At 41.9% G+C, this 27,423-nt stretch overlaps 1 protein-coding gene across 2 annotated transcripts in view; it reads left to right on the top strand.

The window, feature by feature from the left end:
- Window positions 1-23,027, top strand: part of MTMR7 (myotubularin related protein 7) — a 77,358-nt gene extending 54,331 nt beyond the window's left edge. For both annotated transcript variants that reach the window (XM_006128430.5, XM_075930348.2), the window contains 7 exons: window positions 7,399-7,508; window positions 9,551-9,676; window positions 10,568-10,617; window positions 12,083-12,283; window positions 14,633-14,773; window positions 19,047-19,173; window positions 21,885-23,027. In XM_006128430.5, the coding sequence (XP_006128492.3) occupies window positions 7,399-7,508; window positions 9,551-9,676; window positions 10,568-10,617; window positions 12,083-12,283; window positions 14,633-14,773; window positions 19,047-19,173; window positions 21,885-22,250 (1,121 nt within the window). In that variant the 3' untranslated portion in view covers window positions 22,251-23,027. The remainder of the gene's footprint in view (window positions 1-7,398; window positions 7,509-9,550; window positions 9,677-10,567; window positions 10,618-12,082; window positions 12,284-14,632; window positions 14,774-19,046; window positions 19,174-21,884) is intronic.
- The last annotated feature ends 4,396 nt before the right edge of the window (window positions 23,028-27,423 follow it).

The following is a 27,423-nucleotide window of genomic DNA, read 5'->3' as shown; positions in this document are numbered from 1 at the left end:
AAATTTTGAATTAGCCTATTTCAAAGTAGACTCGAAGTAAGCTATACAATTTGTGCAGCGCAAATTTTGTGTCTTATTTCGAGTTTTGGGTGCTGTGTAGATGCACCCTAAATCATATGACTCCCAAGATCTCTTTCTTGCTGGGTAGCAGGTCCTTGGTTAATTCAGTATCTTCAAGGCAATTTATTTTCATATAATACATCAGCCTCTCTATGGAATATTATTATTAAGTTCCTTGATCTAAAAGTCTGAAGATGAGGGAATAGAGGATTTCCAGTTAACAGCAATGTATTGTTTGACTGGAAGTAATGCCAAGTGAATAAACCCGTCCTTGTATTTGTTCAACACAAGTCCATCAAAGATAATGTAGTGAAACAAAACATCAAGCTATGTGGGATACTAATGTGCTTTGGCCCTAAAATTATGCAGACCATGCCCCAAACCCATATCAAACAACATCATTTATTTATTATGTATCTATGATTTTAACATTTCGCACAGTTTGGGAACTAAAGATCTTAGCATCTATTTTAAAGAAGACAATGTATTGAAGCAGCCCTTTTTTTCTTACAATCTTCAATCTATAAACCTGGAATGATAAAAATTAGACATTTAAGAGGCCCAGGCCATGGTTACAGGTACCAAAATATTTAAGCACATCAACACCATATTGATTCTTTTACTGAGCCTTATGGCTTTCAGCTCAGAACAGGTTAAGCCTATTAAGTCACCAAATGAAGTTCAAAACAGTTGAAGATGTACATAGGTACTCTGGAGCCTCTCTTTTTTTCCCAGTTATAGTAGCATGCCTCTGGCCACCGGCCACTTCCAGTTACTGGCCTCCCCTGCCACCAGCCCGGCTCAGCTCCCAGTCCCAGCCATTTTCCTGGCTATTGGTCCCCCTGCTGCTGGACTTCTGGACAGCCTCCCACACCCAGCCTCTGGGGCTCTCTGGTGCGCATCATGCATGTTGCCAGACAAGAGATTTCTGGGTTAGAGAGTTCAACACTAGTTTTAAACACTTAAGTGAATGCGGATTCAGCTTAACCGAGTCCAACCTACAATGTAAATGTTTGTTTTTCTTACTTTCAAGCAAATATTTAGATATCAACACACCCAATATCTGCTCAGTGTGAGATATTGTGGAGCATTTCAGGGAGCATAAAATCTGTTAAAAGAATGAACTATGGATGGGAAAAAAGTGAAGAGATATGGGGTCACAGAGCACCTGTTTCTGATCTCCCACTGGCATAAACTAGGGGTATAGTAATTCCACTATCATCAGTGGAGTTAAGATGGAGCAAAAGGAGAATTGGTTCTTGAGTCTAACATAGTGAAGACTTCAGATGACTTTTCTGTGATGTATCTCAGATAAATTCCCTAATAGAGCTGGCTGATTTTTTTTTTGACAGAACAGTTTTTCATCAGAAAATCCTGTTTCTTTGAGACTGAAACATTTCACAGTATATGTCAATTGTGATGAAATTTTCTATGGGGAAAATGTCAAAACTTTTCATTTAAGTTTTGTTTTATTTTGACAAAGTAAAACTTTCTTTTTCACTGTATCAATTGGTTTAATTTCATTTTGACTTTATTGATTCATATATTTAATATTATATATTTAATATATAATTTATATTAAGTTGTACTCCTCAAAATGAAATAAATAGATATTATCAAAACAGCTTGATGATTGTGAATCCAATTTTTTCATAATTTCCATTCTAAGTTTTGAAATGTTGACATTTTTGCCCTGAGTCAGAATGAAAACAAATTTCAAAATGTCTGAAGTTCCCATGGGACAGAATTCCATTTTCCAACCAGCTCATTCTTCTCTAATTAGTGTGAAAGAATTTAGCTGTCATACTGGGTTACATACTTAGTGACTAAAATAAAATCCCACCCCTCTGATCACCCATGGGAGAGTCCAAACAGTGGATGAACTGCATGTCCATTGCATAGGTCGGAGATCCAGCTTGCAAAGGGGCTTAACACTGCAGTTGCTCTCTGTGCTGCAAGAGTGAGGTGATATATGTGTATCAGAAGCATGTCTACACTACAATGATCAAATGGAAACAGGTAAGCAAATTGCACTCCGCAATTTGCATACCTTTTTCTGATAGTTTTTTCAAAAGAGGCTTTTCCAAAATTTGGCCCATCTCTACTGGGTCAAATTTCGGAAAAGCTTCTTCTTTCAGAAGAGCCCTTCTTCCTCGTGGGAGGAGGAAGACAGGGCTTCTGAAAGAGCACGTCTGCTCTTCTGCAAAAAAAGCGGAAGAGCAGACACGTTCCCTGAATGCACCCAGTGCCCTAATTACCCTTTGTCAGTTGTACTCAGTTTTCCTTTGCCCCATCTTGTAGGATTTAGCAATAATGTAAGGGCAATGAACTTTCAGTGAGTTGCTGTCCAAATGAATACAAAAATAATGTTTTAATGTACTGAAATATATTAACTCATTTTCATTTTCTGGCCAGAGCTCCACATATGCACTTCAGGAGATCCATACTCAGTGTTAGGAGAACTGTGCAGAAGTTGGCTGACCAAATCCTATCTCCTGTGAAAAGCGGCAGGAAGACTGCTCCTCATATGTCTGGAAGGACATAACAGGGCATGGCCAAATAGGCAGTGTGGTCCACACCCTCTTGTGTGTACACATTTGTGGTCACTGTGACCAAGCAATAGTCAAATAAATGATTCTGCCAAATCATTCCTGTGTTAAGCAGTAAAGAATGCAGAAGGGAGCTGTGTGTAGGACATGAACAGATATCCCTATTTTATAGGGATAGAACAGTCATGATAATCAGGGCTTTTTTTTGGATAGGTGCTTATTATGCCCCATCCCCCATCCCGATTTTTAACATTTGTTGTCTGGTCACCTTACAACTAAGAGTCAGAGAAACATTAACATTTCTTTGGTAATATTTGGTATGTGTATTTCCCTTTGGATGAGTTTAGCTCCAGCATGCAGGTTGCAACCAGAATTTGATCTGTTATATTCTTTTCATTTAGATCATGCACAGCATGCCCGGCTGTATTTGAACACTAAAAATGGTGAATAGGGACTTCTGTTTATATTAGCAACATCTGTGCTTAGCTAGGAACAAATCCTATGGTCTTTGGACTTCACCAGAAGATTTGGCCCACAGATGTTAACCCTTCCCCCAACCGAAGAAAAGCCAGCTTTAGGATTTGCAGGGCCTTGAGTTGCTGGAAATGGGAACATTTAATCCAGCAGTTTCCTCCCCATATGATGCATGGAGGGCATGCTAGACTTGACAGTATAATTTTCATTATAATTGAGTAAGGTCAATTCTGCCTCATACCCTTGACCATGTGAAATAGCTGCAGAGCCTTATGTAGTTAAGTTTTTATTTCTTTTCTGCTGATCCATAGATATTTGTATGACTTCATGTATGTTTTGCCTGGTAACTGAATTCAGCATTCACTGAATATATTATCATACTATAGATCAGTAGTCAGCATCACAGATTGGTAGCCAGCATTACTTAAAATATATGGCATATGCCTCCAATTTAGGACAAAATAGACTTTGCACAGTAAAAAGGGTGAGTAAATATTGATTCTGATTTGGTAGCAGGAATGAGCAAAGTAGTATTTCAGCTTTACCATGGGCTTTTGCAAACAGAGCCAGCAGCTTCAATTAAAATCCAGCAACTAATTGCTTATGCTTCCATCTGCACAGGAACATTAATCATTTAAAAGGCTGTTTGCTTTCAATGCAGTTATTCAGGGTTTTTTTTTAAAGCCTTTTAAAAATGAGTTGTAAAATAAACTTCTGTGACAACCTCTGTGTTCAAAGATTGCTGTACTTTACATAGTGCTGGTTAGGCTAATGTGTCTTATAATGTGTCATAATGAAAAGGGGTTAAAAATATCAGAGAAATTGAGCTCTGGTGTGCATTAATTCACAATTTTACTTATAGAGTGAAATCCTGGCTACACTGACAAAAATGGAATTTTTTTTTGTCATTTACTATAACAAAGCCAAGAATTTAACCCAGTCTTTAAAAAAGTGTTAGTGTTCTGAAAGTGTGTTTGAGTGTTATGCCTTGTTCCATAAATCTACAATCTCAGCATAGAACCATACCATTTCTTTTTTAGGCTACATATAGACTGCGATCTTTTTCCAGAAGAGGAAATGCAAATGAAGTGCTCATTAGCTTTTCTCGCACTCACATTTGCATATCCTCTTCTGATCCTTTTTGTGGAAGAGGTTTTTGTGCAAAAACACCCTGTGTAGATGGGGCTTTTTTTGTGCAAAAACACCCATTTGCATAAGAACCTGTAAACCTCATTTTTTGAGGAATAAGGGTTCTTGTGCAAAAGAGGGTTTTTGCGCATAAACCTCTTCTGCAAATAGGTTTGCCAGATGGTTGAAACAAAAATACTGAACACCTGCTCCCCCCCCCAAAAAAAAACACCGGGAAAAAATTCTGTTGAAGAAAAAAAAAAGAGGTGTGTGTGTGACCAAAGTTGTTGAGCAAAAATATATATATATATATAAAATAGAACAGCATGTCCCCTTTAAGAGTGAGTGCAGGGATAGGAACAGGGGAGTGGTTGAGCACTAAGACCCAGAGGAGTCGTTGCTTCCCCTTGGTCTTTTTGCCGGACGCCATTTTGTGCTGGCAGCTTTGCAGAATCAGGTAAGCATAGGGTCGGAGGGCTGGGGGTGTTGGGAAACGGGGGGGGGGGGAGGGGAAGGCCGGGTTCTGAGTGTTTGTAGGGTTGCCAGGTGCCCGGCATTTTTGCCTCCTGGCTGGGGAAAAATACCAGAAAATATCGGACATCTTAGGTGTCCAGTATTTTCTGAATTTTTTTACTGTACAGGAGGCAAAAATACTGGACTGTCCGGGTGAATACCAGACACCTGGCAACTCTATCTGCAAAAGGGAATGGAAGAGGATATTCAAATGAGAGTGTGAGAAATGCTAATGAGCACTTCGTTTGCATTTCCTCTTCCAGAAGAAGATCGCAGCACCTAAGTCAAATTCACTGATGAGAAAAGCTGGCGCAGCTGTACCCGAGTTACGAGAGTTGTGTGGTCTTATGTCTGTGATGGATTTGGCACATGAAATTTTAAAATGGCTGACAAAGAATTTGGCTTTTTAAAGAAGGGTTTTTACTGGACTAAGATCACATGCCAGATTTCAGATGACAGAGAGGTGGGGCTTTTTTTGTTTCTGTTTTTGGTTTTTTTGCCCCGTTACTGATTTTGGATGCGTGTGTGTGTGTGTGTGTGTGTAGGTAGAATAAAAACAGACACTTAACTATAATGAGATGAAACAATATCATACAGACTACAAAAATAATCAGACGTTTTAAGGAGATGAAAATATGTTATAGTTATAATAGTGCAATGGTGTAATATATATGATTTCAAGGGATGAACGTTCGTATAATACAGCGTGTCCAGTTTTCACTCCCAGATAGTTAATAGGACATCTGAATCCCATGTTAGGTACATAAATTCTCTTTGTGTATCTTTACACACTGATTTAGCATTCACGTCTGGGATTTGAACATCGTATTTAAACCACAAATATTGGAAAGTTGATCTGAGTAAACTTCCTCTCCCCCAATATTTGCTATCTGACTTGAATGTTCTATGAATCGTGTGTGTTATTTCAAATTAAAAGGAAATAATCAATAGAGGTTGTAAGCTTTTTGAGACAGGGACCATCTTTTTGTTTTGTGTTTGTCCAGTGCTATGGCTTTTAGTTGCTACAGAACTGCTACTAACTAAATAAATAAATGAATAAATACAGAATAAGTCTCCATCCAGCACTCTCCAGCTAAATGTAATTTCAAGGTAGACTCTTGTTGATGGTGTCTGTTGAGATTCCCTCTCAGACTTTTTCCTCTTGGCTTATCCAGAACACCTCAGCCAGTTCTAGGAGAACGCTTGTCTGTGCCTCCACTAATGTCTACCAAGAAAATAACTTTTGGCATAATATGTGAGCTCCTAACAAACAGTATTGATTGGTTGTGAGAGGAAAAATTGTTCTGAATAGATTGGTACAATGAGCAATATCTCTGGCAAGAGTGAATGCAAAGGGGCAGCAGTCACTACTCCAGCCCCTATTATATTACAGAAGGTGCATGGGAGCCTGCAGGCAGCCAAGAGATTCCCCCGGTCTATTTTCAGTGTATTGAGATAAATATCAGATATTTTTGCTGTATACTTGGCTTCTGAAGGTCACACATGAATGCTTAGCTTAACACATGTATGAATTAAAAATGGTCATTTACTTGTCTAGCTGCTGCTGAGAGCATTAAAATATGGGATTTAGATGTCCTGCTAAATAATATTAAAAATAAATGTAACTTCCTTAGGAACTTAGGAAGAGCTCAGATTTCTTTCACAGTATTTTTGAGTTAATCCTTAGAACTCTTCCTACAGGTGGGGTACTTAGACACAGTGAAGTTAAGGGCAGGAGCTTCAATGGTTAGATTACTTTCTTTGTGCCCAAATTCATGGCCATTTTTGAAAATTTTATCCTGCAGGACTTGGCCAAGGTCACACATGAAATCTGGAGAAAATCCACAATCTTCTTGACTCCGAGTTTTGATAATTAATCACAGGATCATCCTTTCCTTCTGTCAAAGATTTCTAGAAAACATGACCTATGAGGAAAGACTGAAAGAATTTGGCTTGTTTAGTTTAGAAAAGGGAAGATTGAGAGGGGACATGACAGCAGTTTTCATGTATCTAAAAGGGTGTTATAAGAAGAAAGGAGAAAAACTGGTCTCCTTGGCCTCTGAGGATAGGACAAAAAACAATGGGCTTAAATTGCAGCATGGGAGATTTAGGTTGGACATTAGAAAAAACTGCCTACCTGCAGGGTGGTTAAATGCTGGAATAAATTGCCTAGGGAGGTTGTGGAATCTCCATCATTGGAAATATTTAAGAGCAGGGATGATCTAGATGGTGCTTGGTCCTGCCATGAGGGCTGGGGACTGGACTTGACATTTCAAAGTCCCTTCCAGTTTTAGTATTCTATGATATTTGAAAACTTGGCTTTCATTATTACTATTAAAATAGTTATACTTATGGAAAACCTGCACTGTGGAAGAAATATTTATATAAATTCCAAAGTACAGCTTCTTTAAAAGAAGCAGTTCTCTTATAGGTTTTGTAAAAACTATTTTTTTTTTTACACTTTGGGCCACATTTCACTCATTGCTTTCCCTTTAATTTATGATTTTCATACATGTTGTATAAAACCTTAGATAAACCTTAAAGAATTCCTTTTCAAAATATGTCTGCTTTACACAGAGAATCTGTGAATGTATTAGTGCCTATGCAGAAGAGGTAGCAGAATCTATGAATTAAAATATTCTGTTGTTTATTAAAAGTGTGGCTTACTTTGCAGTTTGTGAGCTGAGGTCTCCTTCTATGAGTGACTTCCTTTGGGGCCTGGAAAATTCTGGTTGGCTAAAACACATCAAAGCCATCATGGATGCAGGCATCTTCATTGCGAAGGTAAATTATGTAAAACTAAATGAAAACTGATTAACTTGATACAGAAAAAACAGGGCCAGAGTCATTGCTGGTGAAACATCATTGATTTAGGTGAAGTTACACTAGAAAATAATCCAACCCTAAGGCTACGTCTACACTGGCAAGATCTTGCGCAAGAACTCTTTTGCGGAAGAGTTCTTGTGCAAAAACTCTTCCAGAAGAGAGTGTCTACACTGGCATGTATGTTTGCGCAAGAGATGTGCTTTTGCGCAAAAGCATCCTTGCCAGTGTGGACACTCTCTTGCGCAAGAAAGCTCTGATGGCCATTTTAACCATAGGGCTTTCTTGTGCAAGAAATTCATGTTGCCTGTCTACACTGGCCTCTTGCTCAAGAACAGTTGCGCAAGAGGGCTTATTCCTGAGCGGAAGCATCAGAGTTCTTGCGCAAGAAGCACTGATTTCATACATTAGAACGTCAGCGTACTTGCGCAAGAACTCGCGGCCAGTGTAGACACAGCCTAAATGTGTAATGTTTCTGTGATGGGAGGAGAGACAATTTTCAATGTGGCAAATATTGTCATTTCAACACTTTGCCAATTAACGTTTATTCCTTACTATTCTTATTTGCTAATTACCTGAATTGCAGTGTAGCCTTTACTAACCAATGCTGACAGTTACTAATCCTGTTTCTCTTTTTTTAAGTTCCCCATATTGCTGGTTAAGTGTCATAGCACTACCGCTAGGCATGATTGTCCCTGTGCACACCTGTTAAAAATAATTACACTGCGGTCCCACTTTCATGAGTCAACTTCATTTATCACCTCAACCAACTCCTGTGTGTTACCAAGATATGCAGTGTCGTTGTCCCCATGTCGCTCCTAGCATAGTAGAGACAGGTGGGCAGGGGTGGCAAGTTTGTAGAAATTTTGGTGGTGCTCAAAATGGGGCCAAATCCCTCCCTCACCTCACCCACCTAAGGCTTGGGAGGGAGTTTGGGTGCTGAAGGGGTCAGGAGTGTAAGCTCAGGAAGGGAGTTTGGGTGCTGAGTGCAGGCTCTGGGCTGGGGCAAGGGATTGGGGTGCAGGAAAGGTGCAGGGTGCAGGCTTTGGGAGGGAGTTTGGGTGTGGGAGGAGGTCTGGGGTGCAGGCTCTGGGATGGAGTTTGCGTCCAGGCTCTTGGCTGGGGCAAGGGGTGGCGGTGCAGGAAGAAGTAAGGGTTGAAGGCTATAGTAGGGATTTTGGGGGTGGGAGTGAGTACAGGGGGCAGAGGTGCAGGGGGAAAGGGTTGGGATGTGACACTTACCTAAGGCACTCCCCTCTGGCCATGTGCTGTTGCTCGCAGGCTCTGCTTTTGCAAGCATCACCCCCCCAGCTCCCATTAGCTGTAGAGGTGCTCAGGGTGGGGGAAGCATGTGGAGACAACCCCCCTCCTTCCTATGGGCCACAGGGACGTGCTGGCAGCTGCACACAGATAGTGGCTAGAAAGCTGCTCTAGCTCCACTGCCGCTGGTGGTGGCAAGGCCCCCTAAGCCTGTTTAAATCACCCAGGTGTGTCAGGCAGGGCCGAGAGACACTGGCAGGCAGGCCTGGGAGAGGGACACAAGTCTCCTGGCCTCGACCTTTGGGGCCTATATAATTTGCCACCGCTGAAGATGGGGAAGGTAATATCATTTATTGGACCAACTTCTGTTGGTAAGAGAGGCAGGCTTTCAAGTTTATCGAACTCTTCTTCAGGTCTAGGAAACTTGCTCAGAGGGCAGGTCTACAGCACAAACTTCTGTTGACATAGCTGTGTAGCAGTTCTGGGTGAAGACGCTTTAAGCCCATGGTTACCAACGTGAGGCGTTCGGCCCCTCATTTCCCCTCACCCCACAGGAAACCCCACTACCTACCTCCAGCGACAATGGAGGTAGCGCTGGCTTCCTGCAGGGCCTGTAGCAAAGCAAAAAGCTGAACTGGGGAATGCTAAGCTAGCACTCTAAGCCAATGGATCAGCGTGCGTCTCTACAGTTACATATTGCCATAATCTTATTTGCTACATCTATGAATCTTTTTGTATTTTAGGCTGTGGCAGAGGAAGGTGTGAGTGTTCTTGTTCATTGCTCGGATGGCTGGGACAGAACAGCTCAGGTTTGCTCTGTAGCAAGCCTTCTATTAGATCCATTTTACAGAACTATGAAGGGATTTATGGTAAGTAAGCCTATTTAAGAGAAAACATAACTGCTCTATGACATCATGTGCACTGTATTATCACTAATGTTCTTTGTGTGTAAAGAAAAGAAACTTTTCCTTAAAATGTCTTTTCTTAAGTAGGAAGTTGAAAAAAACTACAAAGTGGTTTAAATGATCAAAGCCAGATTATCCAAATGAACATCAAATATTTGGTTCCATCAAATGCATGTCTCTGATTTTTTAACCATGGCAAAGAAACTGTGGTGTTGTTGCCCAAGACATTGTTTTGGGTACATCATTTTACATTTAGGATTAAATTTTTTGAAGATAGGCAAAATTTTTGTGTCCATCAAACTGGGTGCAACCCAGGGGTTTAAGTTTGGGGAAACCATGTCTGAAAATTTGTTCCTTTTCAACAAGAGGCCCAATATACAAATTGGCTCTGGCAGAATGTGCATGAATGTTATCACCCCTGATTAGCCATTAATTGACTCATAAATAGCTATTCTCTCCCTCCTTCTCTCTCACCCCACCTTCTGTACTAAATCTGATTTGTCAGTTTAATAATGTGTTCACTTTTTTCATTGTAGTCCTTTGGTATATATGGTCATGCCAGTTCTCTTCCAGAATATGATCTGAGGAAGTGGGTCTGGCCCATGAAAGCTCATCACTTATTAAACCATCTTGTTAGTCTTTAAAGTGCTATATAGTTTTTCCTTTTGTTTTTACCAATCTTATGGTCATTCCTGTAATGGTAGGTTTGCAAGGCTTGTATATTTTAATAACAAATGATAGGGAGTCATTCTGAATCAAGTTTTGTTGAAATACAGCAGTGCTCATTTCCATCATTCTTCTGCTTGATCCAAAAATTAATCTTGATTCCATTATATCACACTTTTCTCATTTTAGGTATTAATTGAAAAAGATTGGGTTTCCTTTGGGCACAAATTTAATCACAGGTAAGGAAGGGTACTGTAAGGTTTGTTTTTCATACATATTTTTTTTCAGAAGGGAAAGTCAGTTCTCTACTGTTGCCACTTTACTTTTGTTTTTAAATGGCAATGAGAAAGTAAACTAATAGAATGCCCTTAATTATTCTTCATACCTTTTTCCATTATTTTTATAGAATGTTGGAAAATTAAATTTAATTTTTTTTACCATTCTTTCTTCATTGTATACTATTTAGTATACTGGATGTTTGTCTTGTGATTACTTTTAGGCTATGTCTAGACTACATGGCTCCATCGATGGAGCCATGTAAATTAGTTTATTTGGCATAGTCAAAGAAGCAGGGATTTAAATAATCTCCGCTTCATTAAAATAAACATGGCCACCACGCTGTGCCGACGATCAGCTGATCCAGCACAGCGCGGCAGTCTAGACGCAGCGTGGTCGACAAGGGAAGCCTTTGTCGACCGCTCCGGTATGTCTCGTGAAACGAGGCTTCCTTTGTTGACCGCACCGTGTCTAGACTTCCCCGCCGTGCCAGATCAGCTGATCGTCGGCACAGCGTGGCGGCCATGTTTATTTTAGCGAAGTGGGGATTATTTAAATCCCCGCTTCTTTGACTATGCCGAATAAACTAATTCACATGGCTCCATTGACGGAGCCATGTAGTCTAGACACACCCTTAGCATTGAAGAATTCATTTTGGATTGAAGTCAATGGGAGTTCTGCCATAGACTCCAATAGGAGACAAGATTTCACTCAGGCAGAATTCTGGTTTAGATCAGGAAAGCACCCTTACCCAGGAGAGCGCATAACTTTAGGCATGTGTTTAAGTGCAATTAGCATCAAGAATCTGTGATCTGAGACCTACTCAATCTATTGGCAAATAGTCTGTCAAAACTAAAGTTACTTTAAGTAAATGGGAATATAAAATAATGTACTGATCTGACAGACCGTAAGAATGGCCATACTAGGTCAGATCAATGGTTCATCTAGCCCAGTATCCTGTCTTCAGTGGTAGCCAATGCCAGGTGCTTTAGAGGGAATGAACAGAACAAGTAATCATGAAATGATCCATCTCCTGTTGCCCACTCCCATCTATTGGTAGCCACATGCTAGAGATACCCAGTGTATGGGGCAGCATTAAAGATCATCTTGGCTAATAGCCATTGATGGACCTATTCTCCATGAACTTACCTAATTCATTTCTGAATCTCGTTATAATTTTGGCCTTCACAATATTCCCCTACAATGAATTCCTGCTTCTCCTGTTCCTGACTTGCAAACCCAGCATCCCTTCTGTGAACAGAAGTTTAATCCTGCCCAATTTAGTGACACGATTAAAAATTCACCATGAAACCATGACTCCGCTCTCGCACACAGAAAGCATTTTTTCCCATCATGTAATAATTTGGTGTGCATGAAGGATTTCTATTGGATTTCAGGTTATAATGATAATATCTTGCATTATTTTAGGTATGGCAATTTAGATGGAGATCCAAAAGAGATATCCCCAGTTATGGATCAGTTTATTGAGTGTGTTTGGCAGCTAACGGAACAGTTTCCCTGTGCCTTTGAGTTCAATGAAAGATTCTTGATCCACATACAACATCATATCTATTCCTGCCAGTTTGGTAATTTCCTGTGTAACAGCCAGAAGGAGAGACGAGAGCTGAAGTATGATTTTCTGTTCTTTAACTGCATAGGTATAGGTGGGATTTGCAGGGTTTCTGAATATTAAAGATTAAAATGTCTGTATAAATGTACATGCCGCAAAGTGCAGTGATGTACACTTCTTGCCTGCCTTTATCTGACAAGATAATTTAACAAAAAAAGTTGAGCTTCTGTAATGTGCAGTGTTGTGTGTTTAATTTATAGGTGGGGTAGGAGTTCAGGGCCTCATTCAGCCTTTGGCATACTCAGTGTGATTGTACTTACCCCAGAGCTATGTGTGTGAGAAAATCCATTTCCCTGCCTAGGGTTGAATCTTCAAATTTTCCCAGAGCCAAATTTATCTCTGTCCCACTCCTTTGGGGTAAGGAACTGGGGTTCCCAATGGTAACACTTTGGATACCCTGGTTGGGAAGAGTGAATTGACCTCCAGACCAAAGGGGATCAGAAAGGGCTTACCCTCTTCTCTGGGCAGCAGAACTCAACCTCCAGGCTGAGCCGCAACATTTAGGGTATGTCTAAACTACATGGCTCCGTCGAGCCATATAGATTTGTTTGTTTGGCAAAGGGAAATGAAGCCGTGATTTAAATAATTGCAGCTTCATTTAAATTTAAATGGCTGCAGCGCTGAGCCGACAAACAGCTGATCAGCTGTTTGTCAGCTCAGCGCGCTAGTCTGGACGTTCCTGCGCTGACCTGAAAGCCCTTTATCGACCTCTCCGGTAAACCTCATCCTACGAGGCATAATGGGGAGGTTGTTAAAGGGCTTTCAGGTCGGCGTGGAAGCGTCCAGAGTAGCGCGCTGAGCCGACAAACAGCTGATCAGCTGTTTGTTGGCTCAGCGTGGCAGCCATTTAAATTGAAATGAAGCCACGATTATTTAAATCGTAGCTTCATTTCCCTTTGCCGATCAGCCTAATCTTCATGGCTCCATCGATGGAGCCATGTAGTTTAGACACACCAATTCAGTGCTGCTTTTTAGCTCCATAGATCATGCAGCAAACAACTGTTTCAAACTGTATCTGCACAAACTGATTATCCCTAAAAGCTGCAGTGACTCACCCACAGAAAGGAATAGAGCTTGGCATAATCTCTCTAACCTCTAAAGCTGCTGCTGTTGATCTTCCAGGGTTTGAATTAGCAGGTCTAGTGAAGACACTCTAATTGGAACTGAGAGGGGCACTCCGGTCAATGCCAGTAGTCCTGCTTCCATAAGGAGTAAGGGGAGTCGAAGGAAGAGTGTCCTCTCTTTGACTTACTGCAATGTGAACGGTGCCAAAAGTCAAGTTAAGGTACTTTGACTTCAGCTACATAATTAACGTAGCGGAGCTTGAGTATTTTAATTTGACCTTATCCTGAAGTGTAGACATACTTGAAGGGAATGGACCCCTACTGGTAATTGGTCATTCCTTCTGTAAAGGGAGGGTTGCCATAATCGTTACAGTGCCACTCAGAAGGTGTGGCTGCCTAGCAATCTGTTGCCAATTTGGAAGGTCAGCACCCTTAGGGCACATCTACATAGCAGTGTTATTTTGGAATAATCAACATTATTCCGAAATAACATAGTGCATGTCCCTACTGTGAGCAGTTATTTCGACATGTCGACCTGGAGGACTTCTTACTCCAACTCCTGTAACCCTTATTTTATGAGGAATAAGGGAAGTCAGGGGCAGTGTTTTTCCTTCCACTTCCTGCTGTGTAGACAGCACCAAACCCGAATTAAGCTATTTCGACTTAAGCTACACAGTTGACTTAGCTGAAGTTGTGTAGCTTAATTTGGCTTTTGTCCTTCAGTGTATACATGCCCTTAAAAGTGGGTGAAATTCACCCATGATGTGGAGAACCAGTGGAAGGTCCTCTGTCCACTTCAAGCTATGTGAGGTTTAACTATTGAATGAATAGCTGCAATAGGGTGCTTGACCTATTACGTGCTGCAGGAAGTGTTTGTGCATCAAGTACATATAGGTCTGCAATGCCATGAGCAATGAGGAGGTGCAAGAGAGGCTCTGGGATTCATGAATATACAGATTCAGTGGCCTCCACACAACACAGAATTGATACAGAGGATGAGTGGCAGCTGTTTCAGATCATAGAAGCCCTAGGTATGGCCCCTGAAATGGAGGCTGCATTTTATTCATTCATCCAGCTACTCTGGTTTTTGAGAGATATGTTGGATTTCACCTTTAAAGTCCAGTGAAGGAACATTCTACAATTACAATTTGTGTAATTTTCTTAAGAGGCTTTGACACTGATTCTAGCAACTAGCAAAGAGCACTGATGTATCTTCCCTGGTCTCTAGCTATACCTGCACTCTGGCAAGCAGTTTATGTATTTTTCTTTGAAATCCTTTCTCAGAATTCAAGAACGAACATATTCACTTTGGGCTCACTTGTGCAAGAATCGTGCAGATTACATGAATCCTCTGTATAGAGCAGACCACAGTCAGACCCAGGGGACCCTGCGCCCACAGACAGCTCCCTGCAATTTCTTGTACAAGTAGGTGACTTTGCTTGTTGTTGCTGCCACTGCACAGTGCCTGTTAATTGTGGGGGTGTATTAGAACAAAACTGATAATCTCAGAACTTAATCTTATACTGTATATTTATTCTAGTATGTTGCTAGATACACTGGTAAACTCAGCTACAGTGAGTAAACTTCCTACCTGCCAATATTCAGACTCAACATTATCACTAATTTGATTAGCTACAAAAGAAGCTTGTGCCTAAGACTGCATTAATAGTTGTGTGTACCTATTACATGCATAGGCACTTATCTCATTAGAAGATTCTTGTGAATTCTATTCTAATCTGTGGGTGCTACATTTCTGCTATGCCAGATTTTGTGATGAATATTTGATTCCCTTAGGCAATCAGCATCACAGGTGAAAGTGGTTCTAGAGAGCTAATAGGATCTCACTCAAATCTGTTAAAACAAGTATTTAGTACATAAGCAAATAAAATAGTCTGTCCAACTTCACTGATAAATTCTAGGAAACACTGGGAAAGTATCTTTCAAGTTTCTATAGAGTCTAATAGCATCCAAAATGGTGTTACTGGTTTTGTCAACTTAAACAGTCTATTTTGCTGCTAATACAAGAGAAGTGAAAGTGATTAAAATGACTATAAATACAACTGAATAGTTATTTTCGTATTTCAAGCTAAGGGATATGCTAAAAGATAAACAAAAGCCCATAAATGATTAAAAATAAATTAATGTTAGTATTCTTTCATGTTTAACACTCCAGGTCAAGAATAGTTCAAGTAAAAACTCTAATTTTACATGATGGTATCTCTTTAGGTACAATGATATTTGTAAAAGAGACATTCAAAATATGGGCCTGATATTGCAGGCACTTACTCATGTGAGTAATCCCAGTAATTTTAAGTGGACTACTTTGATTAATGTTTGCAGGATGGGGCCTTTTGTGTTAATGAATATAGGGTTTAAGGGACATTGCTAAATTAACATAGGTTTGGAAAGAAAGAAAGAAAAAGAAACCACTTAGTATTAGGTAAAAATCTCATAGAGTATCTATCTCTGCCAGTCCCATGGCTAGACAGCTGAATTCTTAATTCAAGTCTGTTACTTAATCTGTCTGCCCAGCTACTTACGTATGCAGTCAGGTGCCGGCCACATGTTACCAGGAGAATTAGAAAATAGGGGAGAAGAGATATTACACAATTATCCAAACGTACTTAAGTCACATGCCCTCATCTGAGCTGACTTTTCATTTGCAGGTTAAAGGGAACAGTTATTTAACTGAAGACTACCGTCAACAAATCACACAAGAGCATGCAGATGGATGCATAGCTCAGGAGCAATTACACAGAACTGGCTTGTGAAACCCTATGCTGCTTGCATTTTCTGAAGAGCTTTTTTAGCACAGGGTTATTATTTTACAGGTCTTTTACTTTAAATTAATTGCATTGCATTGCAGACTACAACAGCTTGGTATCACTAAGCTGCAAAGATTTAATAGTTAGAATCAGTTGTGAAGATCTCCATTCAGGAATGTACGTTAGCATATGCTTAAATGCATTGATATTCAGTATGTTCTAAATCAGGGCTACTCAACTTTGGAAGCCCTGGGGGCCACAGTGATACTCACAGCACATGCCGAGGGTCGCAACTTAAGTGTGGTTGCATATACATGCAAATATATATGCAAATAGATTATTTCACACTGACGGGCATGAATACAGGCAGTCCCCGGGTTACGTACAAGATAGGGACTGTAGGTTTGTTCTTAAGTTGAATCTGTATGTAAGTCGGAACTGGCGTCCAGATTCAGCCGCTGCTGACACTGACCGCCAGTTCTGACTTACATACAGATTCAACTTAAGAACCCCAAGTCCCCAAGTCAGCTGCTGCTGAAACTGATCAGCGGCTGATTCCAGGAAGCCCGGGGCAGAGCAACTGTGCCTCGGGCTTCCTGTAGTCAGCGCTGGTCAGTTTCAGCAGCGGCCGACTTGGGGACGCCTGGGGCAGAGCAGCTGGGGTGCTTCTGGGTTGCTCCAGTAGCGCCGCTCCTTGGCGCTACTGGACCAACCCAGCAGCATCCCAGCTGCTCTGCCCCAGGCATCCTGATTCAGCCGCTGCTGAAACTGACCAGCAGCGGCTGAATCAGGACGCCTGGGGCAGAGCAGCTGGGGTGCTGCCGGGTTGGTCCAGTAGTGCCCAGAGCGGCGCTGCGGGACCAACCGGCAGCGCCCCAGCTGCTCTGCCCCAGGGTCCACAACAAAAGCCTGGTCTGCTGGGGGGGGCACACTAGCTGCGCCCCCCCCCCAGCAGACCAGGGACACGGGGAGCAAAGCCGCAGCGGTGGGGTGCCGCGCCTCTGAGGCTTTGCTCTGGCACGGGACCCGCCGCGGCTGCGGCTTTGCTCCCGGTGTCCCTGGTCTGCTGGGGACCGTCTCCAGCAGACCAGGGGCACCGGGAGCAAAACCGCAGCCGCAGCGGGGTCCCGCGCTTCTGAGGCTTTGCCAGAGCAAAGCCTCAGAAGCGCAGGATCCCGCTGCGGCTGCGGCTGCGGCTGCGGCTGCGGCTGCGGCTGCGGCTTTGCTCCCGGTGCCCCTGGTCTGCTGGGGACCGTCTCCAGCAGACCAGGGACACCGGGAGCAAACCCGCTGCGGCTGCGGCTTTGCTCCCGGTTCCCCTGGTCTGCTGGAGACGGTCCCCAGCAGACCAGGGGCACCGGGAGCAGCTTTTCTCGCCCCGGAGGTCGAGGTGGCAGACTGCTGCCTGCGAGCTCCGGGGCGAGATAGCCCTGTTCGTAAGTGCGGATCTGACGTAAGTCGGATCCGCATAAGTCGGGGACTGCCTGTACAAAGATTAAGGCAAGACTTCACAACACACAGGCCCCATTTAAGTCAGTTCTGCTGATATTAATAAAATGCAGTATTTACCTGATTTCCACCCAGATGACAGCACTTTTAATGGTCAATGACAGTCCAAGAATTTAACTACTAAAACACATATCAACAGAAGACCATGATATATTGACTATTTCTTTTTTTTGGCTCCCATCCATGGGCTGCAAACAAACGGGCCGTGGGCTGTATGCAGCCCGCGAGCCATATGTTGAGTAGCCCTGTTCTAAACCCTGCCCCTCAAAAGTGCCTAAATCTGCATCAGAAGACAGCACCTGCTTCCATTTGGGCTTTACAGCCATGAATTCATGCCTGGAATTGATCAGCTTTTGAAATGCTAGAGCAGCCATTCCCCCAGCCTTTATAATCTTTCATCCAGGGGTTAGGGTGTTCACCCTATATGTGGAAGATCCCAGTTCAATTCTTCTCTCTGCCTGATGTAGATGAAGGATTTTAAACCAGGTTTCTACCTTCCAGCAAGAGTGCACTAATTACTTGGCTGTGGGGTATTCTGGTCAGATCTCTCTTAGGCTCTCCTACTGGAGCTGTCCCCCAGTGTATAAATAAGTAAAGCTGCGGGGAGACTCAAGTTCTGATCACTGTGCCACATCAGGCAGAGAGGGGAAGGGACTGACCCCCAGCAAATGTGCTAACACAGGCCAACAAAATACAAACTCTCCCTTGAGATATGTTTTGGCTCTTGCTGTTTAACATTTTAGATAAATGTGAATTTTTAAGTAACATGTCACACCATAGCTTTTAGATGACTCATCTGATTTTTACCTAACTTTTCACCAAAAAACAAACACACAAATAAAAAACAAAATAAAACCCTGCCCTCAGAGCATACTTCAGAAGGAGTAGTTCTCTTTTGTGGAAAACTGGGAGGGGCTGAAATTGGACTTATAATGGAAAGCTGGCTTCAGCCTTAAGTTTGATGCAGCTACAACTGATTTATAGTGTATTTAAATTCAGGATATAGAACAAATACAAATATAACTTATGTTCTTCTTAGCAAAGTTGTGTATTCATTTTGACAGAACATGCATTTTTGTTGACAGTAAATACCTTTAATAAGCTAAGCAGGTCTTTTTTAAAATTATTACTTTCAATAAGTATTCCAGACAGATTAGGTCCAACCTGTGGTCTAAATCAAATGTAGCCTGATGGTTCTTAAAATTGTATATTATTGATTAATGCCAGTTTTAGTCTATATAGATTTACATGCTTATGATTCTGTTTTATTGTTAGACATGATTTAAAGTACTTGACAAACTTGTAGCAATAAATCTGTTTTTCAATAACATCATGCAGCATGGTACTTATATATGTTTAAGACTATTCTCTCCTACATACTGCCTTCATTTCACACATCTGAGCATCCCTGCTATCAATTGCAGGTTCTGGAGTGGTATGTATAACCGCTTTGAAAAGGGAATACATCCTCGCCAGTCCGTTACCGATTACCTGATGGCAGTGAAAGAAGAAACTCAGCAGTTAGAAGAAGAGCTTGAGGTCTTAGAACAGGTAATAGACACTTAATCTGATTGTTCCAGACTTCATATTCTCAAATAAGATTAATTAGTAGAGAAGTCGCTAATGAATTTTATCTAACTAGGTAGTTTTGCTCACCTTTCTGCAGGACATGTACAATGGAGGTCAGGTAAATATTAGGAATGTAAAAAGTCAGTTAAAGAGGTAACCATGTAACCGCTGAAAATCTGAGCAGTTACACAGTTGCACGCACTGCAGGCTCTACAAAATAAAGCTTATTTAAGCTTTATGCTGCAGAGTTCACAGCAAAGCCTCCTTGAGAGTGGGGCCACCAGCCCATGCCGGCCTGGCTCCCGCAGAAGGTGGCTGCTCTGTGGCAGGGAAGTTGCCTTCCTGGGAGAGAAGCCAGCCCAGGGTAGGTGGGAAGCTGCTCCAACTCCTACAGTTACCTGTTACTTTCACATCTGTAGTATGTATAATACCAAGCTGGCAAGAATAATGCACAGACACATAGGCTACGTCTAGACTGGCATGATTTTCCGCAAATGCTTTTAATGGAAAAGTTTTCCATTAAAAGCATTTGCAGAAAAGAGCATCTAGATTGACATGGATACTTTTCCGCAAAAGCACTTTTTGCGGAAAAGCGTCCGTGCCAATCTAGATGCGATTTTGCGCAAGAAAGCCCCAATCGCCATTTTCGCCATCGGGGCTTTTTTGCGCAAAACAATACCGCATTGTCTGCACTGGCCCTCTTGCACAAAAGCATTTGCGCAAGAGGGCTTTTGCCCGAACGGGAGCAGCATAGCATTTCCGTAAGAACACTGACAATCTTACATGAGATCGTCAGTGGTCTTGTGGAAATTCAAGCGGACAGTGTAGACAAAAATTAATTTTTCTTGCTCCCATATGACCTAAAGAAGGGGTTGGCAACCTTCAGCCCATCAGAGTAATCCACTGGAGGGCTGCCAGACATTTTGGTTATGTTTATATCTGCAGGCTCCACCCCTCACAGTTCCCAGTGTCTGCAGTGCGCCATTCCCGATATTGATTGATGATAATGTTAATTGATGTTGATAATGATGACCCTGAGGCACTGCAAGATCCTGAAGTGCCTTCTGAATCATCAAAGACAGATTAAATTCTGTTCAATATTGGCTTAGCGTTAAGTGTATTTTAATGATCTGGGAGCATGCCAGGCACTGCCCATACTGAAATGTAGTGTCATAACCTACTAGCAGTGGTCTCCAACCTTTTTAACCACAAGGTCACTTTTTCAATGTAAGTGCAATGTAAGGTCTACCTCAAACCCAAATACCCTTGCCCAGCTTCCTTCCCACCTTCTTTGAGGCCCTGCCCCAGGTCCACCCCTTCTCTGAGATCTCATCCTGCTCACTCCATTCCACTTTCTCCCCCATCCTCACTAACTTTCACCAGGCTGGGGTAGGGAGTTGGGGGGTGCAGGCTCTGGTTTTGGGCCAAAGGATTTGGAGTGTGGGAGGAGCTCCAAGCTTAGCCCAGGGTTGGGGACTGGGATCCAGGTGGGGGGTCAGGGTGCAAGCTCTGGGAAGGAGTTTGTGTGCAGGGGGACTCATGTCTGAGGCAGGAGGTTGAGTGCAGGAGAAGGTTCAGGGCTGGGACAGGGATTCTGGCTGGGCACCATTTAACTGAGATAGCTTTCGGGTGGTAGAGCAGTGGACTTAATGCAGGCTTACTCCTGCCTTTGCCCTGAACCACTCCTGAAAGCAGCTGGCATGTACAGTAATGGCTCCATGGCGTCATGTACTGCCCCATATCTACGGGTACTGAGCCCACAGCTTCTCCTGGCCATGGTTCCCCATTACTGATCAATGGGAGCTGCAAGAGTAGTGTCTGCAGGCAAGGACAGCATGTGGCAACCCCCTGCTCTGCCTTTCTCAAGGGCTGCAGGGACATGCCAGCCACTTCTGGGAGCAGCAATTACCAGAGGGATAATGACTCCAGCCACGACAGGTTAGGCATTTGAGAACGAAATATAAGCGTCAGCAGAGAGAAATGACAATTATGAAATGCACAGACCAGTCAAAAACCAAAAATACCACACTTTGCAAGCAGTAAAAGAAGTAACAACAACCCCTCACATACGTGTTGGGTTGGGAGAGGAGAGTGAAGGACAATGCGTGTAAGTGAGAGTGATAGAGACACACACACAGTCAGACAGGCAAGAGATTTGCATTGTCAAGCTCCCTCCATCCCCTTCTCTCTGTGTGGAAATTGGGTACAGAAGAGGGGGAGGAGGGACATACTGACATCAGCGCCCCCTCTCTTCTCCCTCCCACATCCTGCACAGCAAGCAGGAGGCTCCCAGGGGGGCAGCTCCAAGGCAGGAGCAGTATGATAGTGGGTGGAGGGGCAACTCAAGTGCCAGCGCTTGATAGCTTCCCAGCCAAACCAGTCTGGATCACCTGTCAGAGGCTCTAAGAAATACCGGTAGATCTTGATTTACTGGTTGGTGACCACTGACCTACTATATAGAAAAATTTACCTGTACACACCTAAGTGCTTCAAGAAACCAACCACTTTGTAGTGCAGTTCTACTACGGGATGAGTACCTGTGTACTATTTTATACTTTATTCATTTTATTGTATTCTGTTTCTTTGAAAATTGGTATTCCACTTATAAAGTATAATTCTCAGTTAACTGGCACCCGCCAGCCCCTCAACAAGCCGGATAACAGAGCTTTTACTGTGTGTTGTTTCTCTTTCAGAGACTGGCAAATCTCAACAAAGTGCAGTTATACAACGGAAAAGAAAACTCGAAGCAACAAGATCGAACCACACACTTAGGGCTTTCTATTGCTAACAACAGCATAGCCAACACACCCCAGGATTACGTTAACAACGTGAAATCATTCCCATCGCGGAGCCCTTCACAAGGAGATGAAGAAGACTCTGCCTTGATTCTGACCCAGGACAACCTGAAAAGCTCTGACCCTGACCTTTCAGCCAATAGTGACCAAGAGTCTGGTGTGGAGGATTTGAGCTGCAGGTCCCCAAGCGGTGGTGGTTGCCTGCCTAGTGAAGACAGCGGCAAAGATCCAGACTCAGATGAAGCTGTGTTTCTCACTATTTGAAATTACATCTGTTCATCAGCTGAAGAATGGGGACTGTCCTTGAACATTTAAAAAAAATTCCAAAGAAAAGGAGCTGCGCAATTGTGTATGTAAAGGTCCAGGCAGAATAAGCACTTCTTAACTATAATAAGACACAATGATAAAGAAAGATAATGTCTGCTATTATGAACTTCTATTTAAGCCTCTTTTGGTTGCTTTTTTAACCTTATCAGAGCCATAAAGAATTATTCATTTATTTTTGCTTTCCAAATTTTATTTTTGTATTTCTATAATTATGCGTGCTGTATATAAATGTGTTTTTGTTGAGTATTTATGCTTTGAATGTGGCTGTGGACATTGCTGAAATATTGCGTTTGTTTCTTTTAAAATCTCAAATGTAACAATTATGTGAATTTTTTAAAATTAAAAATCCTTTCAATACAGTAAAAGTACGAAGGAAGGAAGCAAATAAACAGGATTACTTGGGTGCATAATGGGACCCTGACCATCCAGTTGGTACTGTGTGGATGGATTTTTGACCAAAACTGGGCCAACATAAAAATTAACACACAAACATTTTGATAAGCCGTGACTTTGCACTGAATGACAGGCATCAGAGTTTACTTTATTAATTGAATTTGTATTACCATAGCACCTAGGGGTATGTCTAGACTACATGCCTCTGCAGACAGAGGCATGTAAAATAGGCTACCCGACACTGGTCATTAAATTGAATGACCAGTTGAATAAAATAGGCTACCCAACATAGTCAATGAATCAGGGATTTAAATACCCCTGGCTTCATTAAAATAAAAATGGCTGCCATGCTGTGCCGGCTCAGCTGATCGTCAGCACAGCGCGCAAGTCAAGATGCAGATCGGTCGACAGGGGAAGCCTTTGTCGAACGCTCCTATAAACCTCGTTTCACGAGGCACCAGGGAGCGGTAGACAAAGGCTTTCCATGTCGACCGATCCGTGTCTTGACTCACGCGCTGTGCTGACGATCAGCTGAGCCGGCTCAGTGTGGCGGCCATTTTTATTTTAATGAAGCCGGGGATATTTAAATCCCTGATTCATTGACTGTGTTGGGTAGCCTATTTTACATGCCTCTGTTGGCAGAGGCATGTCGTCTAGACATACCTTAGGAGTCCAAGTCATGGCCCAGCATCTAATTGTGCTAGGCTTTTTAAATACATAGAACAATCTCTGCCCACAGAGCTCAAAGTATTAATAGTTTTGTTGTTTTCTACTCTTTACATAGTAGTTTATTTCTATAATCATTCTGAAACAAAACAAAAAGGCACATATTCAAAAGCACCTGTCCCCCACTGACAATAAGGCTTAAGGTAACATTTTTAAAAGCACCTAAGGGTCTAAGAGTATGTCTATACTACAGAGTTTTGTCAGAAGAACGGCCGTTTTTTCTGACAAAACCTGAGTTACGTCCACCCTGTAACCACATTCTTCCAAAAGTAAATCGAAAGAACAGAGGGTTTTTTTCCAGCATTGGTAATCCTCTTTCTACGAGGAAGAAGCTCTTTCGGAAAAAGGCATGTGTGGACGGGGAAGAAGGAGTTCTTTCAAAAGAAGAGGAAAGAGGAAAAAGCACAGGTGCCCTGGTGGCCACCCCATCCATATTAATCACAGCTTAAATGCGAGACAGCAGCCACACTGAATGGATGCTATCTTTTGGAAAAGCAGATTGCTTTGTTGATGTGCTTTTGTGTATGGACGCTCTCTTTCAGAAGAAGTTTTTTCGGAAGATCTCTTCTGAAAAAAGGGTCTTCCGAAAGAAGTCAGCAATCTAGACATAGCCTAAGTTACTTTTTAAAATGTTATTTCAAAACTGAAGTTAAAGGGATACTTTCAGTAGAATAAGTCCAGAAATTAGATATTTTTCAAAAACCTAACAATGATAGAAATATCTTGTTTTAAAATAAAATCAAGTTCTCTTGTGGTATTCGCCAACTGAAACATGGTTGAATATTGCTCGGATGTAAAAACCTATAAGTGAAACTGACTAGAAATAAGTAATTTATTTTCATTGAGTCAAATGGAGAAAAACCACAATATGCTGTTGAAAATAAAGTATCTATCCATTTTAATAACTTTAAATCTTTTTAGTTATAAAATTCTGAAAATATGCAATCCAAAAATATTAACACTTTATGTAGAAGCCAGTAAAATACTAATTGGATTGTCTTGTTTATACTAAGTTACTTTATTGTTGCCTCTTTTTTAAAAATGTGCCAGCATTTAACTGAACTATTTAAAATAATTTATTGGTTGGCTCTCCTTAACTTCTTGAAATCCCTTTGAGTTTGAGCTATAATAAATCATAGAATGGTAAAGATGCATATTTGCTGTAGTTATAGTTCTTAATTTTTCAAGTACAGGTTTTAAAACAGGTTGGCAAGGCAGCCTCTGAGGGCTGGATCTGGCCTCCAGCCACCCTGCCGCTCCCCTGCCCTCAGGCCAATCAAGACCTGGGGACAGGGGAGTGCACAAAGTCTTCTCTGCCAGGGGTGCACGGTATGGCTGTTAAAAACTGTTGGTGGTTCTTTTTAGTTGCTGGGGGGCACATGAAATCAGGGTCTGTGGGTATGGGAGTACAGGAAGTCTCTTGGCCCCACTTATTCTGGGGCAGTTTTGGGGCAACTTCAGAAATTTGTCAAGTGCCCCCCCCTTCCAAAATTATTGCCCACCTCTGTTTTAAAGGAAGTGTTTGAATAGCCAAATGCCATAACTATTCCTGAAGCTGTTGATTTAATACATTTATTGTCCACTTTTGCAGGATAGTTTTCATAATTTTAGCATTAAATTGAATGACCAGTTGAATAAATTGTTGTAGCTCTACTGAAGTGTAAATGGAGCTTTGGCAATTTATAATATGGTGTGAGTCTGGTCCCTCGGTTTTTAAATGTTTGTGCATTTTTTAATAAATGAAAGGTCTGCTGTTAATTGTACTTGTAAAATGTATTTCATATTTTGAACATAGGTTGTAAAGTTTATGATGTTAAAGGAGATCTTGAATGGGTTTCTGGAAGAAATATACACAATAAAGATGGCAACAAAAACAAGTTATGCACATACATATATTCTGCTTTAAAGTACTAAAGAATAGTTTGAGAGATTCTGGTAATATGTCGCACATTAAAATGTAACATTGCAGATTATGGTGTTTCTATGCTATTAGACATACCTAGAAATAGATGCAGAACTTGACTATGTTATACACAAAATGGAAGCACTATCTTCATGTTGCTTGAAAATATTATAATGATCTTTGCAGGTAAAATATGACTGTTTTAGACACTCATCATTGTAGAGCAGTTCCCACTTGTATGCCTTGGAACTTTGATTTAGTAAATGTTCATTTTCATTGTAAATGTATGTGCTGTAGCATTATACTAGCCCGATGAAAAATACTTCAAAAAATAAACTGCAATTGTTGCATGTTGTTGGCTCTTATGAGTACATGAAAGTACTTGCTCTCAAAGTTTTGTAATATAATGCTTAGGGAATTCGAGAGGCATTTTATCACTTGGAATACAAGATTTCTTTCATGCTCTCCGTAAACAGATATTATTGCCATTTGTGCAGAAGACAGACATGGAGGGTGGAACCTCCATAGTAAAGGTTACAATGAGCACTATTATATCATCTTATTTTATAATACAGGCAGTCCCCGGGTTACATGGATCCGACTTACATCGGATCCCTACTTACAAACGGGGTGAGGCAACCCCACACTAGCTGCTTCCCCCCAGCAGACCAGGGAGATGCGAAGCTAGCGCCTCCCCCCGAGCAGACCAGGCAGACGCAGAGCGGCTTTTCTCAGCAGACACCTCAGCTTGAGAATAAAGGACTGAGGGAAGTGAGGTGTGGGAGAATAAAACTGAACTCTGGAGAAATGTTTGGCTAGAGTTTCCCCTACAGTATGTACCCGTTCCAACTTACATACAAATTCAACTTAAGAACAAACCTACAGTCCCTATCTTGTACGTAACCCGGGGACTGCCTGTAGTTTATGTTGTCAGATAATTCCAACACTAAAATCTCATTGAACAAAACAGGAATGAGGACATGGGGTATAGGATTTCACCCATTTTTAATGTTTATTTGTATAATCTTTAAACAAATCCTCGCAACCATAAGATTACATCTCTGATCTTTTCCTTACAAATGGATCTGGGGTGGGAATTTGAAGGGGAGGCTCATGAAAACTCACAGATTAACTCATAAAGGGTTTTCTATACATAAAGACAGCATAGAAGAATGCATGGAGATGATATGGGAGAAAGGATCAAAAAGAGGAACAATTGGCCATTGGTTGTTGTACACATATGGTAAAAAAACCCAAAAGACATTTACAGAAGGTGTTGAAGGCTCAGTGAAGAAATTCAAACTAGGTGACTCAAAACAAGAGGCAGGCAATAAAGGATTTCATAGAAAGGAAATATATGGTCAGAGTGAGTGCTCAGAAAGAAAAAAGAATGCTAGAAACCATATTCAGTGGTTGGGATGAAAGGGGAGAAAATCAATGCTGGTTTGTGAGGCTAGAGAGTGCATTAGTTCATGTGGGAGACCAGGAGGGCCAGAAGTAAGTGCATTGATAGCAACAAAAGCCATTTTGACCATGAGGAAGTAGGATGGGGAGTCTATGTGGGACACAGCAAAGACAGTTAGAAAGGCTTTGTCTTCACTTAAGAGTCTTCTTGGGCTCTAATTTGGCTGTTGCCCTTGATCTGCTTCCTGTCCACAAAACCCTCTCATCCAAGAACAGTGTTGAGCAACATCAGAGCAAGCTACCTTGTCCAGTGATACAGGTGAACCTCTTTGTGTTATTTACATTTGGACTAGTAATCTGCCAATTTTGCAGAGTATGCAGGCACTCCACTGATGTGCTTATAGCCCTCCACTGCCTTCCCACAATTCACTGGAAGAGTCACATAGGGTATGTCTACACTACCCTCCTAGTTCGAACTAGGAGGGTAATGTAGGCATACCGCACATGCAAATGAAGCCCAGGATTTGAATTTCCCGGGCTTCATTTGCATAAGCGGGGAGCCGCCATTTTTAAAACCCCGGTGGTTCAAACCCCGTGCAGCGCTGCTACACGGGGCACGAACTATGCTTCCTAGTTCGAACTACCGTTACTCCTCGTGAAATGAGGAGTAACGGTAGTTCGAAC

Source organism: Pelodiscus sinensis, chromosome 4, assembly GCF_052426305.1.
Source record: "Pelodiscus sinensis isolate ZL-2025 chromosome 4, ASM5242630v1, whole genome shotgun sequence".
NCBI lineage: Eukaryota > Metazoa > Chordata > Testudines > Trionychidae > Pelodiscus > Pelodiscus sinensis.
The sequence above is the reverse complement of the archived record's forward strand: the minus strand, read 5'-3'. Positions and strand labels throughout refer to the sequence as shown.